This window comes from Rousettus aegyptiacus, unplaced genomic scaffold (assembly GCF_014176215.1).
Source record: "Rousettus aegyptiacus isolate mRouAeg1 unplaced genomic scaffold, mRouAeg1.p scaffold_m13_p_7, whole genome shotgun sequence".
Classification (NCBI taxonomy): Eukaryota; Metazoa; Chordata; class Mammalia; order Chiroptera; family Pteropodidae; genus Rousettus; species Rousettus aegyptiacus.
In genome coordinates, this window is record NW_023416310.1 from 66,103,804 (window position 1) to 66,123,707 (window position 19,904).

A 19,904-nucleotide genomic window follows, 5' to 3' on the forward strand; every position below is an offset into this window, starting at 1 on the left:
TGCTGAAAACTCCTCAATCTTTATTTCCAGTTCTCTCAACTCTAAGAGACATCTTAAGAACTTTGCCTTGTCTGCTCTTGCATTGCTAATGCTTTCATAAGGTGCTCATTACCCAGCTTCTAGACTTTTACAGTAGCTTTGACTCACGGCCTTCTTTCATGCTCCACATCCTTCCAGCAGCAAATCCAATTGGTTTTTACCACAAACCATATTCCAAATCCAACCATTCCCACCTCCCTGGCCTAATCCATCACCACCTGTCACTCAGATTACCGCTATAGCTCCTCCTGCCACCCTTACTACTACTGTGTGACCCTTCCTCCAGTGGCTCCCATCCCGCTCAGCTTCCTCAGGATGGCTACAAGGCCCTTGCGATCACCCGTTTGCTCATCCAGCCTTATCTCTTGCTGCTCTCACCTTGCTGATTCTCCACAGCAAGGCCACACTGCTCTCTCATTTTCCCCTTAACGACATGAGGCTCATTCCTGGCTCCTAAATTTTTCCACCTTGTTCACGTTCTCTGGAATGCTCTTCCCCCAGAAGTCATGGCCTGGATTGCTCCCTTGTTTCCCGGCTTTGCTCAGATGTTACTTTTTCATGAAGTACTTCCCTAAACACCTTGCTTCAAGTAGAAATACCCATATCCATAGGATGTCTCATATCCCTTTCTACTTTGTCATCGCCTAATATGTTTTTCATGTTTACTGTCTCTCTTTCCAAAGAAAATACAAGCTCCATTAGGTAAAGGATTATTTTCTTTAGTGCTATCTTCCCTGCAGCCAGAATACGTATTAAGTATTAGGTGCTCACTATTTAATAAAGTGGCTGAAAGCACCCTAACTTGTCCCCCTTCCACTGACCGCTCTTTCAGTAGTCCCTTCTCTCAGCCCACAGGTATGCATCTGATTCTTCTCCTGCTTAAAAAGCTTAGATGAGATCTTTCCATCCTTCAGGGTGAGAGCTCTAACTCATTGAAGGCTTTCCTCAGTCCCTGAAACATGCTGTACAGGAACCTCATGCAAATACCTTTACTGTCCCTGTGTCTACACCACCATCTCATTTCTTCATGCTTCTCATAGGATTCTGCGTTGGCTTGGCCAAATTTACTCTTCTCTAGGCCTCACTATTCCATAATGGCCCTGAAGGTCCCATCTGTGCCACCAATGCACGGGGTTCACACGTCCATTACACCTGGAGCTATCACTATGTATTTATCAACCTGCTTCTCCATCTGGATCGTAAGATCCTGGAGAACAGCTTCAGTGATGCATTCAGATCTGTGTCCCAGCACTTACCACACTGCTATGCACAGAAGTCTGCTGAATGAAAATTTAAAGAACAATTTAAAAGTGAATGAAAACATTTGTTTATACAGGGTTAGGAAAACATCCTCTTAAGAGTCAAAGTGCTTTCCAACATCAAACCTGAATGTGATGTATAACTCAAGTTTTTTTGCTGAAGAAAAACTCACTTGGATAGTTTTAATATATTAACAGACTTGGTAATCAAAAATAAGTTAATGATAGTTTCAGATTTGCAAGATGAATTGAGTTCTGGCGATTGGCTGCATGTGAGTGCATCCTGCACTGAAAGTGGTTAAGATGGTCAATCTGTTACCTGCATTTTATCACAATTAAGGATAAAATTAATTAGTAGACTAGTGAGGGAAGGCATTTACTTCAGTAAACATACTAATTTACACAACAGACACTGTATAGAGCATCAAGTGACCTCCGATGTGAGAAAAGGAATCTGCAAATTTTTAAGTTAAAACTACTTACTTACTAAAGTGGGGAGGGAGATTGGGAATAATCTAGTTCAACTACCCGATTTCAAAAGTAAGACAAATAATTATGAAGAAGAGAAGAACATTAACCAAGTTAGAGGAACACCTAGGCTCGGAACTCCGGTTTTAACAAGAATGCGGGCCTCTTAGGCTGCCAGCGCACACCACAATTCAAGCGATGGGACTGGCACCCACTGCAGCGTGTCCCTACACAGACCCCATGCAGTGTGACAAGGGTGCAGCAGGCTGGGGCTGCACACCCGTGTCCTGATCTGGCTCTATGTGGGGGGTCTTGGATAAGTTTCACACATGGGGTGCTGGGGTGCGACCCTACCTCGTGGGCTTCATACATGCACCAAATGAGAGCCTTGCCACAAATGAGGAGTGTGAGCCTCTCCTCCACCCTCGCCCCTCCAGATTCTCCCAGGTAGTCTTAGCAAGGTCTCTGTGAGGACAGGGACATACAAACCCCCACCGTTCTGACTAGCTGGGGTGTTCTTGTTTTGCATGAGGAAGAAAAGCAGGGAGAGGAGGAGGAGGTAGGAAGGCTGTTCGCAAGGGGCACAGAGTGAGTAACCTCTCCCCAAAGGGACATCCGTACCTCCTATCAATTAATGACCGAGAATCCTAAGCTCTTAAGTTGTTCCTGTTAAAACTATTTTTTTCCCCAGTGTGGGCCCTTGTAAAGCTTTTCACCTTCAGCATATTTCAGAAAATTATGCAATAGTTACTTATTCAAGTAACTATTGAATATGGTTACCTTTCCGACTCTACCACAGATCCCACCCCAAAGCAGAGACTCAGAGTACTTAGCCTTTAAGAGGTCTTTGTGAGTTTTAACTGGGTCAGCATCCAGCTGCAATATAAAGCTAGGGGGCTGGAGTTGTGCCTAAGAGAACTGGACTGGACTGAAGAACTGAATGAATGAAAAGGGACTAGAATTTTATTTCCCTTCCATGTCTCCCAACTCTTTCTCCATCTCTATTGTTTATTTCTAAGGTCCTAGGCAAAGGCCTCTGCTAACACTATGCATATGCACACATTTACTTAAAAGTATTTTTATATTAATAACACTTTACAAAAACACATTGTTTTCACTCTAGGCATGAATATATTTAGAGGAAAGTACACCAAATGGATATTTTTTTAAAAAGCTAAGTCATTTGGCAAACAAATCTTGTGCAAAATGTTCACCATATAAAACATGTGCAATAAAACATTTGTTAAAAAGGAGAAAAAATTGTGCATTCTGTGACTTTCCATTTACATTTAGAATCTCATTCATATGTAAAAAATAACAGTAACATTGTAATTTGCATAACCAAAGCAGTTGTAAATAAAAATCAAATTTAACTTTCTTCCTGCACTCACAGTATACCTTAATTTTCAGGAATGTCAGAAAAAAAAGATATCCTTGAGACAACGCCTAGCTCCACACAATTCATATATGTTCATCACCTAATTCACATAAAGTTTTATTACAGTATAAAATAACTATAACACAGAAGCATAGAGTATGTGAGATTTCCACAGATTAGTCCATTTTCCCCCAAAACTTATTCTCCCAGGGAGCCTATTAAAAATACAGATTACCACAATTCTTCCCTCGGGATTCTGATTCAGTTGCTCTGGGCAGGACAAAAATCTTTATTCCTGAACGTGTTTCTGATGATTGGCTAAGGTCGGAAAGCATTGATCTAGTACAGTGGTTCTCAAATTGGCACATATTAGAATTACTCAAGGAGTCTTTAAAAATCTTTTGAACTCAAGATGAGGCTTACACATGGAAATGACATCAACACTTTTTAAAATCTCCCCAGAGACAGAGAACCACTCATCTTGTAGAACTTGATAAATTATTGTAGAACCCTCTAATCAATGAAGAAACTAGGCTTGCTCATGTTTGCAAAGCTAAGTGGCACCAAAGGTGGAGCTATTCCTCCTGGCTCATAGTTCACTTTGTTTTTGATGTAGTTTCATGTTGGTTGACAAGAAAAGGTGTGAAAAAGATAAACTGCCTCTTTTTGCCTCAGAATAATACCGCCACTTAACAGTTGAATAAGCTAAGCGGGAGCTAACCTTTTTTAGAAATTACTAGAAAATATTTTCTTAGTCCTAATAAAAAGACTAAATATCACTACTACTTAATCTTTAGTTCCTACCAAGATGTTACTGTATCTTCCAAAGACTTCTTTAAAACTTTAACTTCTAATTCAGTATTTTAAAATTTCTAATACTTTTTAAAAAGTCTGGCATCACAGTTCCTTACTAGCAAAATAATTTCAGTACCTGAATTTGGCAACATGTCTTCCTACATAAAATACATAATCCACATACTGAAGTGCTCTGTGAACAGAGAACACATTTCCCTTTACCATATAAAAGAACTTATTTTAGGCTGCATTAGCAAAACCCCATCATTGGTTTGTCCACGGATATTCAGAATGGGAAACTTCTCATCGGTTAACCCATTCCAAGAATTTTCTCATTTTAATAATAACATTTTAAAAAATCGTGAAAAATGTTTCAAGTGTAAGCCTATGTACTCAATTTTTAAGTTTTTTTTCCTTTTGCAGTTCTAAAAACTACTAGAAGTTTAATTAGTTGGCCTTCTGGCGATGTACTTTTAAAGTTGGACTATTTTTATCCCTTTCAAGGTTGTCAGATATTTATATATTTCAAATTTCTGTGACGTCCCCGATTTCTGCTTCTGGGTTTGGAATGCTCTCCCGAAAGCAGATCATCACATCACCCCACAGGAAGCACTTCCGCAACCTGTACACCGTCTAGGGCACAACGTACACTTTTGACTTCTTTCATTCCCGAAGGAGTAATTGCCAGATTCCAGGTTTTTTAAGTATTCTACATAAGAATCAGACACAATGGATTCTAGTCATTTCAGTGAGGGATAGCACTCCCTTTTTCTTAATCATTGAGCTATCAATGTACAGTCACGTGCTGCTTAGTGACGGGGGAGACACTCTGCGGAGAAAGGTCTCGTTAGGCGCTTTGCAGTAGTGCGACCGTCACAGGCGAGCGTATACAAGCCCGGACAGTACCGCCCGCGGCGGGGACTGCACGTGCCCTACTTGCACAGGACTGGCAGGCAGTGGTGTTTACGGCCGCATCGCCGCAAACACGTGAGTAACCCTTGCCTGTGACATTGCCGCGACATCGCTATGCGACAGGGATTTTTCAGCTCCATTACTGTGTCATCTCATAGGCCCACTGCTGTGTATTTGGTCCACTGTTGACCCAAACGTCACTATGCGGCACAAGACTGTAAATTAAAAACCGAGCCCCAACGTCAGTCTGCTGTCTGCGCAACTTAAATTCTGTGAACGCCCCAAACGTCTAACGGAACCGAGAGCCTCCACAGGCACGGCCGAACTAGAAAAATCAGACTCTGGGGAACAGGTTCCGACGACAGAGAGTGCTCGGAAAACCGGGCCAGACGAGGTCATCGGTGGAGTTTCCTCTTGAGGGGAAAACTGTGCTCCTCCGGCTGGAAAGGCCGAAGTCGTTGTGTTAACATTTTTAACTTTGAAACGTGCCATTTCAAATACATGGCCTTCCGGGGTTGCTTAAAATTTTCCTTAAAAAGATTAAAAAAAAAAAAACCAACCCAGCGTGTTTATTTCCAAGAGTGTACTAGGGTGCCGGCCACAGACAACACCGGGCATCACCGACCCGCGGCTGGTCCCGGCGGGCCCGGACCCGGCCCGGGCGGGGGTCGCACGTGCGGCGGGCGGGGCAGGCGGGCGGGACTGGAGGGGCGCCGGCCCCCCACCGCCACCGGCCCGGCCCCCCGGGCGCGTCCTGCGCGGCGGCCCCGGAGACTTCTCGGTCATGCAGGGCCCGCCCGCCCCCGCCCAGCCCTCTCGTCCGACACACAGACAGACAAGGTTCCGACCTGCCGCGCCCTGCGTGTTCACAGTCTGTCATGTTTGGTCAGGAGCGGGGCGGGGCTGCGGGCCGGTCTGCGGGGCGCGGGACCCCGGCCGCCCGCCCGCCGCGGGGACGAGGCGGTAAAAACTCACGGTTACTAGTGAGCGACACAGACAGACTTTCCAGTCTGTTAACAACCACGCCAGAGAGATGGGCTCTCTGCAAACACTGCGCGCGGCCGCGGCCGGCGCCGCCGCGCTAGTCTCTATTCGCCGCCGGCGGCCGAGGCTCGGGAGCGGGCGGGCGGGCGGCGCGCCGCGACGCAGGGGTTTGGACAGTGGCCGTGGCGGTGACTGCTCCTCACCGACATGGCGGCCCCGGGAAGGCGCTCGACAAGATGGCGGCGCGCATCAACCCGGGACTAGAGGTACGAGATCCCTCCGCGCGCCGCGCCCCGCCCGTGGCCCGAGCTCGTCGGCCATTGGAGGACGCGGCCCGTCCATCTCCTACAGGGGCGGAGTCCCGCCCTTTCTGCGTCGCTGCGGGGGCGACTCGGTGTTGGGAGTGGGTCACCCGCGTTGTTCCGCCGTGAGAAGGCTGGGGAGGCCCAGAGGCGCCCTGACAAGTCTGATTCAGAGGTTGTCCGTGGGCTGGGCTGGGTGGGACAATAAAGGACGCGCACTGTTCACGCCTCTTTCTAAAACACCTTTGTTGTCCAAATGATGGAGATGTATTTTCTCCTTCAAGATTGTAGCGAGTATCTCTAGTGTACAGTGTTCAGAATCGCGTTTTGAGGAAGATAGCCTGACGTGTAACTTGTTCTGATATTTCATACTATTTATCCTGTTATTAAATAATATAAGGAAAACAGTAAGATTATTATATAACCTTTACGTTGTTTCGTAACCTATTTTAACATTTTATATAGAGAGTATAGATGAATATAAATACAGGCAATTGGCTATTACATTTCTTGACAGGAACGTGATCTTCAAAATAATTTTTTTTCTGATTAGTCAGTGTTATTGCTTATATAGTACATTGCTTACTTCTGGAGGAAAGTTCCTTTTGTCTTTGCTTATTGTGAATGAAAAAGGAGATACAGTAGACCCGACAAGTTCGGGGCCACATGGCAGGCCTGGTAGGCTCTGTGTCCCAAAGTAGCCGCCCAGGATTGTCTGATCACAAACTTCTAACTGTGCTGGGCGGTGGCTTCCCCGTGACACTTGCCAAGTGAGGAATTTGGGCAGGTCATGCTGGGTAGTCACTGCCCAGCTTTGTGGCTTCCTTAACAGACATCACTCTTCGCCTTGAGTGCTGTCCATTGTTCCCATTCCTCTAGGATGACACACTTTTGAGATGTCAGCAGTCTTGTCCTACCCCTGGAAGGCACAGCTGCTGGCACCAGGGCACAAGACCACAGGTCCCCTTGTGACCTGGGTGCAGGCATACCATCTCTGTTCTTTAAATGATAAGTGTTGGCTGTCTTGGACCCGCCAATGGAAAGGAAGTCTGGCACCCATTTTGCTTTCTATCCAATCTGACACTTCCCGGCTTGGCTTCCTGCCTCTTCCCTGACTCACCACCAAAGGATTTCCTGCACCTTCCTTACAGTCTCTCCTTTGATTTTAGTGAACACAAGAAGCTATAGGACTGACATTCTCCCAGCTTTATCTCTTCTTGTAGAAATTACAACGTTCTTGAGTTTAACTGTGACCCTGGTTAAGAAAGCTTTCCAACCACGTGCTGGCTTCTCTTCTGAATCCTCTTAGCATTTGATACTTTTTAATGGACTTTTCTGCCTAAAAGTGGTGTTTATTTTAAGCCCACTAGATGACAGTAACTCTACAAGTTCCGTAAGCTCTCCACACGTCTTTTTCCTTATCTGGAAAATGTGGAATAGCCCCTATAGGCCTTTCCTTGTAGGGCTGCTGTGAGCATTAGGTGAGCCGAATGTAAAACAGGCCTGCTGTACAGTGAGCGCTCAAACCAATGTTAGCTGTTACTGTTGCTTCTTAGAAACACTGGAATTTCCATCAAAAGGAGACTCCTAAGGACTGAGCCTAAAAACTACAGTAACTATTTGAGAAAACGGATCGGAAAACACAAGCATAAAATGAGGGCGGAGCCGCTGGGGGTAGAAGAGCGCATGCGCAGAGGGGACGAGCGGCGCGTGCGCGGCGCACCTACGCAAACACCGGGTATTTTCTCTTTCCTCACTCGGAGGTGGCTGTCAACTGGGCAGCTGTCCGTGCCTCCACAGGGCATGGATTTTGAGAATCTTTTCTCCAAACCCCCTAACCCGGCCCTCGGTAGGAGCCTTGCCACGGACTCTGACAACAGGTGATGCCCCGTGAATTTCGGCTCCCCGCCCTCCCGAGAGGCTCAGGCCTGAAGTCGTGGGGGGCGTGGGTCTCGGGTTCGCGGGCGGGCGTCGCGCGGCAGTGCGGTGAGCGGAGGGCGTGCGGGTGGCGGCCGGAGGCAAGGGGTCTCGGCGGGGCAAGAGGGTAGCGCCGGGATGCCCGCCTCTCTCCCGGCCCTTGTCCGCGTAGCACGTGAAATCTGGAGGACGAGGTCATCCACCATTTCTCAACGACACGTGCTAGTGGTGCTTTTTTTGTAGAAGAGGCAAAACCCCCAGTTCAAGCAGCTCAGGGCGAGGAGTGAATAGTCCGCCTTTAGTACGCTGATTTGCAACAGAGAACGCTGACGACCACCCTACAGCAGCAAAGACCATATGGATATAGTATTTCTTTAAGGTTGAAAGGGAGCTGAGACCGCTGGCCACATGGCGCTAATCCGTTGAACTCATTCTTGGGGACGTGGGTGGTGGACTTTGTTTACACCCGCATAATTGGTTCACTTTCTTCCCTGTGACTTAAGAGTGCTAAAAACCATTGTTTCTTGTAAACCTGCGTCTTCGCCCCATTTTCTCTAGGCTGAAACCGTGACACACAGCCTTTATTCCTTTATTTTCCTTCTCCTTGATAGGCTTCTTTTTCTGGCTGACTATACCTACATATCACTAAAATCTGTTTCCTTCTTTCTGTCTCAGACACCTTAACAGATGCTTTAATTACGGCTACCATCAGAGATTTCCTATGCGCTTTACGTAAAGTGTCATTTAATATTGTAATTGTCTTAAAGAGAAGATATGGCCTTGGTTTTTGTAGATGAGAAAGTTGAGGCACAGAGATGATAAAATAACCTGCCGAGATTACACAGTGTCAAAACTAGGATCGTTACCCAGTCTTACTCCAGGACCCATGATTTAACCACCATGCTTCTAAGGCAAAATGACGAAAATACGAATAAGGTCTATAAATATTGGAAAGAGACAAAGACACTAATTGCTTATAGATGAAATCAGTTACAGAGAAAAAAGACGAATCAATAAAATATGTGAGAAATCAGCAAGGTGAATCATCACAAAGTAGACATTAGCAAGATTTAAAAACCCAGTAGCAGCCCTCCATTTGAAAATGTGTTGGACAAAAGAATCCATTCAGAAATTTTACTGAACTACTTTTCTGTCTCCTTTTATGACACTTGGATTTTTGCCAAAATGTCAGGCAAAGAATGATAATGGTAATGCCTTGTGCTTATGGTGCACATCTATAAACTGTTCCTTGTTCATAGCCTTTGCCCCTTTCTCTTCGTTGGTCTTTCTCTTTAAAATTTTGGGATCTCTGCAAATACTTTACCCCCAGTTTGACTTTCAACTTTGCCCATGGCATTATTTTCAACGCATAAAGGTTTTTTGTTTTACATGCAGTCAGATGAATCAATCTTTTATGGTTCCAGGGTTTTTTTCCTTGTAATTTTATTATGGAACTACTCATGTACTAAGCACCTGCTAGGTTGGAGATGTTATCTTAGCCCCAGGGACATAGCAATAAATAAGCAGAAGAGAAAAAAAATCCTAGTACTCAGATTTATTTTATATCCTTGAGGTTAAGACGATATGTAAATTATAGCAGGTCAGGGGAGTCACTGCCTTTTGTTCTCACCATGAGATGAGATGAGATGTGATGTGATGCGATGTGCCACGCCACGCCACGCCACACACTTAACCCTTATGTGTATCAGTCAGCCTGTGGCGAGGCTGGTCTCCGTAATGTGTTACTTCGCTGCAGTTCCAAGAACTCTCTGGACCATGGCAGTGAGGGCTGACGGAATGGCACATTGGGCAATGGTCAGTGCAATGGCCAGTGCTGGTGAGAAGCGTGAGTGGGGAGGTGGGTAGGAAGCGAGGATGGTGGGGGACGCAGACATTCTATAAAGGGAGCTAGGGAAGGCCTCGTTAGTGACACTGGTGAGTCACATTTGAGCAGGACCTGACGGGGGTGAGGCAGGGTGACATCTAATAGGAGAGCTCCATATAAGGGTCCTGAGGTGGAGCAGGCTTATTGGTAGCAAAGTCGTCAGAATGCTGCTGTTGTGTTACTCCACCTGGGCAGAGGGTTACTTCCTGCTTGGCGGGGCTCCTTGCTGCCGGCCAAGCATTGAAGATTTGGTGGTTGGTTGGTTGTGCAGTGGTTCTCCTGTGGACAGCCAATAGCCAGGTCGCTCGAGGGAGCGGGGAAGCTGCAGCTCTGCCTGAGGACAGGTCGGGTACCTCGTGGTGGACGGAGCCTGATGCCCGAGCTCTAGCTGAGAGAGGCCTGGTGCTGCTGTTGACATCCTGGCACTGGTGGCTCCACATTTGGAACATGCTGTGATGAGGGCATGCGCGATGCCCAGTCCTTACCTTGCCCTGACATGTGACTCCGGTCTCAGGCTTTATTTAGTGGTCATGACTTGCTGAAGCAAAACCGTCTTCAGCCTCCGTGGCTATGGCGTCTGTTTCAGTTTACCTATACATTTTATGGGCTTCTTTGTTTACCGGTTTTTTGTATTTCCCGTCTTCGTCTTTCTTGGGTTCACGTCTCCTTTTGCTGGAATTTCCTTAAGGAACTGTCTCAGACGGTGTCTGTGCATGTTCACTTGCTCAGGCCTTGTGAGTCTGCAGCAACTTCTTTTTCATCTTCCCACTTGAATATGCATTTCCCGCTCCTCTGACCTGGGACAGTGCCCTGCCCACGGTAGTCTCCTCCCTCTGGTCCTCTTTGCCTGCCAGTTCCTGCACACCTTCTAGGTCAGAGAGCTCTGGCCCCCAGATCTGAGTAGGTATTCCTCAGCGCACCTGTACTGATCTTGCTGTATGGAAGTTGTTCTTTCTTTTTCCCAAGCAGACCAGAAGCTCTTAGGAAGCAGGGACAGGTCTGGCTAGTTTATGGCTGTGTTCCAGGACTGAAGACCCAGAGCCTGGTATAGGGTACCCACGCAGTGGGCACCCAGTATCTGTTGAATGAATGGATGAATGACACACTGCTAATGCTTGAACACTAAGATTATGCTATCTAAAACTTCTGAAACTTCAACTTTACCTTTTACTTGTAAACATGTTGACATTTACTGCTCTTCATAATTTTGTACATTATTTTTCCAGAATATTTGGAGTAGAATTTGAATTTGGGATTTCTTTGAGGGCAAGCTGAAGATAAGCCAAAGCTGTGAATTTTAATGCTGTGGTATGAACCCCTTTTCAGGTTGAAAAAACTGTCTTGTGTTATTTGATATTTTTGCTACAGAATCGATGATGAAATAGATGATACAGAAGTTGAAGAAACACAAGAAGAGAAAATAAAATGGGAAGTAAAACTGGAGAGTGATCATATTCCCAAAAAAGTAAGATGAAGTTGGAATATTGAACAGATAGGAATGGATGTGAGAAATTTATTAGGGATCCTATTTGTCCCAATTTAGTCAGCATTTTAGACCCAGTTACTTGAAGAACGCTGGTTACATTTTTTTTTTTTTTAATTATAATTTAAGAACTTTGTTGTCATTTAACATAAACAGTTTTCAATGCATTGCTTTTATTTTGTTCCCTGTTTCTGAAATGGGTTGTAAATTGTTTCAAAAACTTTCTTTTTCAAATTAGATCACAAATTTAAAGGTATTGATATGCTAATATAACTAACTTTACTGATTTAGAGCTTAAAGCTTGCATTACTTTGCTAGAATTTCTGGGACAAAGTGCCACAACTTGGCTGACTTAAATAACAGAAGTTTACTCTCTCACAGTCCTGGAGGCTAGAAGTGTGAGGTCAAGGTGTCCCGTAGGGTGGGTGAGTTCCTTCTGAGGCTGAGGTTCTGCTATATACTCTCACGTACCTCTTGGGCATTTGCCAGCATCTTCGGTGATCCTTGGCTTGGCTTCTAGAAGCATCACCTTGATCTTTACCTTCATGCACATGTCTGTGTCTAAATTTCCTCTTTTTATAAGGATGCAAGTCATATTAGATTAGAGCTTACCCTAACACATGCTATGTTCCTGCAAATTGAGTCAATTCTAAAGCATTGAGGTTAGGACTTCAACGTAGGAATTTTGGGAGGGCACAGCCACCCCATAACAAAGCCAATATCTACTCCTCTGTGCCTCTTTTTCTCTTTTAAAAAATATACATGAATTTTGACACACTACTAAAAAATGGGTTTGAATTGGCAATGAATTTCATAGACATAAATAGGCTTTAATATGTTACACATAAGTCTTAAATTGTGCACCGTTCTGAGTAGTGATAAGATCTCACACCATCCCACTCTGTCCAAGATGTGAATCATCAGTTTGTCCACACTCTCTGCTCATGGTGGTTCACCTAATGGCTGTTTTGGTTATCAGATGGATTGTTCAGGTATCGCTGCACCTCTGTTCAAGTCACCCTTATTTTACTTAATAATGGCTCCAAAGCACAAGAGTAGTGATGTTGGCCATTCGGGTATGCTACTAAGAAGCCATAAAGTGCTGCCTTTAAGTGAAAGAATGAGTTTAGCATGTAAGACTTGAGAGAGAGACCACATTCATGTAGTTTTTGTTATAGTGCATTGTTACAATTGTTCAATTGTATTAGTTACTACTTTTGATCTCTTATTGTGCCTAATTTGTAAATCGAAATTTATCACAGGTAGTTATACATGGGAAAAAATATAGTCTGTATGGAGTTTGATACCCACAGTTTCAGGCATCCACTGGGGATCTTGGAATGTGTCCCCGTGGGGTGGGGGGAGCTCTGCATTTACCTAGGAGTGTCACTGCTGAGTCTTACGTGAGCATCTTCACCTTCCCCGTAAGGCCCAGCTGTGTTCTAGAGGGGATCTGGAGGCAGCATGCAAAGACTGTTTCTGCTGCTCCACACTTAATGTTACCTTTCTTATTTTTTGCCGTCTGGTGAGGTATCACACTGGAGTTAGTTTGCATTTTCTTGATTACTGTTGAGGTGGAGGATATTTTGACATGTTTGTACATTTGGATTTCCCTTTTTCTGTGCCTTTTTAAGTCTTTTTGTTCTTTTATGTTGGTTTGTAATTTTTTTTTCTTTATTCGGATATAAGAGGGTTTTCATTTCATTGTGGATTTTGTGTTGCAAAATTGTTAATTTTTTGGTTTTCTTTCCACTTGATGGCTTTTTTGATAAAAAGTTCATAATTTTAATATAGTCAAATTTATTATTTCCTCTTTACTGCTTTATATGTTTTATTTAAATATTTGGAGATAAAGATATTTTCCTACAGTGTCTTCTAAAAGCTTTATTGTTTTGCTTTTCACATGTAAGTTTATAATCATCCTGAATATATACTGTGAGGTAGGGGGACAAATTTTGTTTCACCTTCTTTTTGTTATACCCAGACTTCCATGGGTCTGTAGTGTTGCTTTTGTCAAAAATCAAGTGTGATGTTCAGATGGATCTGTTTCTGGACTGTTCTCTGCCACTGGCTTGCTTGTCTCCCTTTCCCCAGGGCCTGCCCATGTTGGTTACTGTAGCTTTGTAATGAGTTTGGGTACCAGGTGAGCAAGGCCTCACACCTTGTTTTTCTTCTTTGTGTCTTGGCTGTTTTTGAGTCCTTTGCAGTTCCATGTAAGTTTTAGATCAGTTTGTCAAGTTTTACAGAAAATCTTGGTGAGATTTTCACTGGGAATGCACTGAATCTATAGAACATTTAGGGAAGAATTTAAATCTTTAGAATATTGAGTTGTCCAGTCTTTAGGCCTTCTTAAATTTCTCACCAATATGTGATAACTTTTTTGGTGGATGTCTTAACTTTACAAACCCTTTTTGTCATATTTATTGGTAGGTGTTTGATTGAGGCTATTGTCAGTCATGTCTTTGTTTTATGTTGGTTTCTCATTTGGCTGACATCTACTGTTTTGTAGGCGTGAGATTAAACTTTTAAGTTCTTGTTAACATTTCTGGAAATATCTTGAATTTATACTCATATTTGATATGTAGTTTGGCTGAAATAGATTTAAGTGTGAGTCCTTGAGGCCATTGCTCCTGTCTCTTCTGCCAGCCAGTGTTGTAACATGGGACCTTGCTCATCCGATTCTAGTTCTGTCACAAGTGTCCTGTTCTCTCTGGAAGCTCTTCTGTTCTTCTGTTTATTTTTCAGTGTTCCTAAATATTGTGAATCTTGTTTTTATTCAGTGTGCTTAGTGTCTAGTGAGACTGTTCACTCCTACCCTTCATGTATGAGGCCTATCTTCTGTTTTATTTTTATTCTTTTTGTCCTTTGTGTTCGAGAAAATCTTTTCTCTTTCTATTTATCTCTATTTCATAAATCAGAGTTTAATTATTCAGAATTCTTTCTTGTTTTCTGTTTGGTCAAGTGTTCTAACATTGCTTTTTGAATATAATACCATCTTGAATTGCTGTGGGTTTATTTTTAATTCTTAAGTTCTTTTCCTTGAATCATATTTGCTTCTTCTAGATCAGCTCTCTTTTTCCTGCCTTTTTGTTTTAGTCTCTCGATCAGGAGTCAGTAAACATTTCTGTAAAGGACAAAACAGCAAATATTTTATTTAGTCTTTGCAAGCCACAAAGCACAATTTAAAGATACAACATATATAATGAGAGAGGTATATGTACAGATGTAACAAGAGAGAAAACAAATTTCTACAACTTTTTTATTGTCAAGTTAACATATAATAATTGAGTTTGTGTAATACAAATTTACTAATGAGAAGAATGAGATTCTTCTTTTTGGGATAATCACTTGTTTAATTGAGTTCAAAGTTAGTGTTCCTGATCAAAATTGGTTGCATAGATTTCTATTAATGCCGATCTTTAATTTCATGCATTCCGTCTTTGAAGATGACTTTTCACTGAAGACGGGTACTTTCAGATACTGTCAGTCTGCCAGAGTGATTTCCATCAGGCACATTCCTTGCTTGGAAGGCATTTGTAGAACTTCATTACACTTTCTGATTGGGGTTTGTCTTTTAGTGTGTTCTTGCACTGCAAGTTAGTCGCTTCTAGTTGAAGACTAGATAATGACTTCTCAGATGCACACAGCTCAGTAGACTTTGAAATGACATTTTTCTTTGCACTTGCGTTCAGATATGAAACGCTGCTGGAACTGTGGTTCGAATCTGCTGCAAATGTGAGTGGGAATGGGTGTTGAGTCTTATTTTATCTTTGGACAGCATGGTGACACTGAGTAGTGTCAACTCATCGGGAACCAAGGAAAACCACTTGATAGCACTTGTCTTATTTCTGTTGTCTGTTGAAGTCTCTTCCGAATTCCTCGTGTCTCTGAGCAGCTGTTCTTGCCAGAAGGCCAGTCGTCTCGAACAGCATTTCTTTTTCTGGCCACTTCAGCTGTGGCGGTCAAACTGGGTTTCAGTAGCACACCGTCGGCCTTCTCTGATGGGCTAACAAATGACCCACTTAGAAGTGAGTTTTGATTACAAATTCATTTTCATTTTTTATTTTTGAAGAAAATTCCCTGATGAGATAATTTGCTTTAAATTTTGTAACCATTGAGTTGAGATGATTGAGTTGGAATGTTATGATGAATACTTAATATTGTAATGTTGACAAAAATTAGTTTCTGAAGGGTCATTACATGGCCACTATAATGCTCTGCCATCTAAAAGAACAATGAAGTAATCCACACTACACCGTGCCTTAAGTGCATAGCATTCAGAGGCTACTTTTCATGTTTTGACATGATGGGTATGCACTGGTGCTGGGAAAATATCATGTCTTGGCAAAATGCTGCCAAGCCGTAACTGTCAGTGAAATTTCTAGTGCCCTGAGTACAGTGTAAAGTGAGGAGAGAGCCAAATGTGGTCTCCTTTGCACCCGCTCAACTCTGCAGGAATAATATGGAAATAAATGGACGTGGCCAAGTCCTGATAAAACTTCATTTGTGGATGCTGAAATTTGAATTTTATATAATTTTCATGTGTTATGTAATGAATGCTATTCTTTTGATGTTTTTTTCTCCCAACTCTTAAGAAATGTAAAGACTATTCTTAGCTTACTGACCATTATAAAAACAGAGGGCAGGATGGATTTGATCTTGGGTCATAGTCTAAGGTCCCCTGGTCTAGATTTTTGTCATGTGCTTTTATGTTTTTCACTGTCTCTTGATTTAAGAAAGGCCTGGAGCGTTGATGGACATCCTTTGCTGCTGTGTTGGTAGGTCTGTGTCTCTGTGGGTTCCCCACCAAATGGGAAGGCCAATTAGGCTTGCGGGTTGGGGATGAGGGGGTGGGGGATGGACAGGTTTCCAGTAGAAGGTAGTTCTTGGCCTTTTTGCTCCCTGCACTCCTTTGGCAGTCTAGCAAAGCCCTCAGGCCCCTTCTTAGAATAACATTTTTAAGTGTATAAAATAAAATATGTGGGATTACAAAGGAAATTGATTTTACTGAAATGCAGTTATCAAAATATTTTTTATTAAGTGTGCTAGGAGTAATGTGTTTTTGTTAATGTATTGAGCGATAAGATCTGCAGTGGGTTTAGTTATTGTAGCTTTGACACGGTGATGGACATGCAGGAAATTTGAGCTGTCTAACAGCTGTGACTAGATGTGTGAGGGTACCCGTGATTTCTGTCTGTGACAGCACACGTGCTGCTGAGACTGCTGTGGTTTGTAGCCTGTGTTTTAAACAGAACAAGGTGTTCCATTCAATGACAATTTCGAGGTTGATGAAAATTCTGTGGTTTTTAATCCCAATTTCATGGCGTTCTATCCGTAGACCCTTGGGGAGGGGATTCTGGCCTGTAGTATAAGAACCCCTGCTTGTAGGGTGAATGGGCGCTGTGTATTTCTTTGGGGTGCTCCCAAATGCCAACAGCTTCTCCATGCAGGTTGGAGACAGTATCTTTTTGACTTTGTGAGCCACATTGTCTCTGTCATAGCCAAGCAGCCTGAGATAACATGAAGGAAGGGGTGGTGTGACCGCTTTCCAGCAGAACCTTATTTACAGGAGGCCAGGCTGACATTTGCCAACTCCTGACTGGAGTTCTGTGCACACGCTTGCTGTGTGCTGTCAGTTGGGGACAGGTGTCCACTGTACTGAAGGTAAGTACAGTAAGTACAGTGCACAGCCCAGGAAGCTGTCTTGGCATGTTGGTATTCTGAAACAGATTCATCTCTGGGCTTATAGTCCTCCCTCTGGTGGTACAACTCCTAGTTCCACTGTCAACCGTCAGAGGTAAACCATTGAATTAGAGTGGCTCGTGCAGTGTGCAGTAGTGATAATTCTGTTCCGTTTCTTGCTTGCTTTGTGTTCTCTGCCTTCATTGCTTATGTGAAAGTAGGAGAGAGCCCAGGCCTGGAAGCAAGCTCTGGGGCAGGGCCATCAGTCATTTTAGTAATAGACATATCATTTCTTCTGACATCAAAATTGGAGCCCTGTCACGTGTTGGCATTTTTAATATACTTTTTAATTAAAATGTCTTATACATAGTGATGATAATTATATGGCTTGTACACCTGTGTAACCAATATTAGGAAATTTTTTATACACAAAGTGCTAGTTGTTTGCTTTGATCACCCCAGGCTGCTCAGGGTCAGCTGCCAGCCTAGCTCTTGCCCTAGTGGGTGTCTATGCCTGTAGCTGTTACCTCTGGGGCAGGTCCAACAGTTAGAAGACAGTTTCTGAAAGTAAAGTTAACCTGATTACAGGGAGCTAGGCAATTCTTTCTTCCACATCATCTTGGCTGCCACCTTGCCTGCCACAAATGCTGGGAATTATAGGTAAAAAGAACAGGCTTTGGTAGCTGTGATGTACCTTAGTGCATTGAGTTTTATGGTGGGCCATTACAGTTTACTTGTATTTATGAAATAATGAGTTATTGAATTAAGTCATTTCAAAGTATAGGCGATGCAAAGGGAGAAATAAAATGTATACTATAATACTGTAATTGCTTGATATCACAGAATTAAGACTTGGAGATTTAGTCTTCTAATTCAGTAAAGTTCATATGGCATACAGATTTTGAAACTTCCCTTAAATTATCTGTAAGGATGGCTATGTCATGTTGGTTGTTTTTTTGTTTCTTTGTTTCGTTTTGTTGTTTTAATTCTGGAGAATTCCAAATAGGTAAGACTGGGAACAATAGCACGTGAACCTGCATGTACTGGTCCCCCACCTTTGGCCACAGTCAGTGCACAGCCAGTCTTTGCTGTTGTTTTATAATATTGTTTTGAATCACACTAGACTTTTGAAGTTGAAGTTTTTGTTTTTTCTTAGTTTAGGCACTTTGGAAACTCTACGGCATCACCGAAGAGTTTGCTGCGTAGAAAATCACGAAGTAGGGATTACGATGTGTACAGCGATAGTGATATCTGTGATCGGGAACCAGAGGATAACTTTGCTAAAGAGCTGCAGCAGTATATTCAGGCCAAGGAAATGGCCAAGGCTGCGCAGTCCTTGCCGGTCCCTGAGGAACCTGTGGAGAAGGAGAGAGCGCAGGGCACCCAGAAAGGTAAAGGCTGTCCATGTAGAGGGGGAGTCCTGTGTCTTTGTCCCTGTCTGAAGGGGGCGGGGCTGTCCTGCACATTACCTCACTATGAGGCCATGGGTGTCACAGATCTTCACTCAGGCATGAGCTTGCAGGGCCCAGGGCCCCGAGACCCAGCCACATGGTGCACAGATGCTTGGTTTGCAGGACGAGCTAGGTGGAGGGTTCTCAAAGGCTATGACTCCTTTGAAAGGGAGAATGTGTAATCTCCGGCCCTGTGAAGGACGAGCTAAGCCTGTTTGTATTGCTATCATCTAAAGAGGAATTTACTTAGTGTCTGGGAAGGTGGCATGTCAAACTAAACTCTGACATACATTTTTTTTAGTTTACTAAAATGAAGTTTAGCCATAGGCATGAGGACAAATGATGATTATAATGAAATGAAAGTCTTAATCTTCTCACTTTACTGGTTTCTTTTTTTCTTTTTTTGTCTCTTTAAATGTTTTCCTGTTTAAAATGGATCACAGATAAATTTAATCTGTATGACGTGTTTTCAGTGACCAGTCTGATAGTGGCATCTGCGTTCAGTTTAGCCATCGGCAGCATTCACTATTAGAGGCTATTGCAGGTCCCATGAGAGCCAGTGGGCTCTGACCATTTGGGAAAGAATTGGCTTTTCCCCTGACAACACCTTATGTATTTTCATAGAGAGTGCATTAGGGTCCAGGCCGTATCAGTTCCCTCGTTGGTCTCAATCCCAGAGATTCTAGAAAGACAGAGCGGTGTCACACCCATTCACTCAAAGAGCAAGAGGACTTATGGATTCTTATAGAATTTGCTTCTTAAGAGTAAACTGCTATTGTATTTTATGCTGTCTTTAAAATCAACTTTCTGTTTTTAGCTGGTAAACAAAAGAATAAAAACCTTAAAGCTGCTCGCAAGAATGGTAAACAGAAGAAAATGAAGCGGAAATGGCCTGGTGCTGCAGACAAGGGCTCAGATACTTGTTCGGGGAACAGTGCCTCACAGGGACAGGTATGAGGATGTGCATGGGGTGGAAGACTCCGACGTGCCCTTGGATTTTTGTCTGACCCTCAGTGACAAGCTACAGAGAGAGGGTTGTCAGTAGTGGAGCTGCCTCCATCTGTGGTGGGCTCCATGTGCTTCCCGGTCACACAGGAGCTGCCGGCACCCACTGTAGAGTTTAGTAAGGTCACATAAAACCAAGGATTTAGACTGACTCCTATGATTGAGACATTTGATGGTACTAAGTAGAAGTGTGACATTATTGCAAATCAGATTGTGTAAATGTATAGTCAGCTCCCTTCTTTGCATGTATTGTTTTTCTCAAACTACTCAGATTTGGTGTGCAGAAGCTGTAAACTGCATTGTGACGTAACACGCTAAAAGTGGTTTACGCTTCTGAAGAGTTA

The 19,904-nt window shown here is 43.4% G+C and overlaps 2 protein-coding genes across 6 annotated transcripts in view; one reads left to right on the forward strand and one right to left on the reverse strand.

The window, feature by feature from the left end:
- ZC3H6 (zinc finger CCCH-type containing 6) overlaps positions 1 to 6,060 on the reverse strand; it is a 42,396-nt gene extending 36,336 nt beyond the window's left edge. Inside the window, exon 1 of the mRNA XM_016126101.2 lies at positions 5,700 to 6,060. Within this exon, the coding sequence (XP_015981587.2) occupies positions 5,700 to 5,731 (32 nt within the window). The 5' untranslated portion in view covers positions 5,732 to 6,060. The remainder of the gene's footprint in view (positions 1 to 5,699) is intronic.
- Positions 6,061 to 6,624: 564 nt separating this feature from the next.
- Positions 6,625 to 19,904, forward strand: part of ZC3H8 (zinc finger CCCH-type containing 8) — a 35,810-nt gene continuing 22,530 nt past the window's right edge. For 2 of the 5 annotated variants that reach the window (XM_036224900.1, XM_036224901.1), the window contains exons 1-4: positions 6,632 to 8,017; positions 11,308 to 11,404; positions 18,261 to 18,495; positions 19,373 to 19,506. In XM_036224900.1, the coding sequence (XP_036080793.1) occupies positions 7,791 to 8,017; positions 11,308 to 11,404; positions 18,261 to 18,495; positions 19,373 to 19,506 (693 nt within the window). In that variant the 5' untranslated portion in view covers positions 6,632 to 7,790. Of the gene's footprint in view, positions 8,018 to 11,307; positions 11,405 to 18,260; positions 18,496 to 19,372; positions 19,507 to 19,904 lie in introns of all 5 variants that reach the window. The other 3 variants (XM_036224902.1, XM_016126110.2, XM_016126111.2) reach the window with 3 other exon arrangements.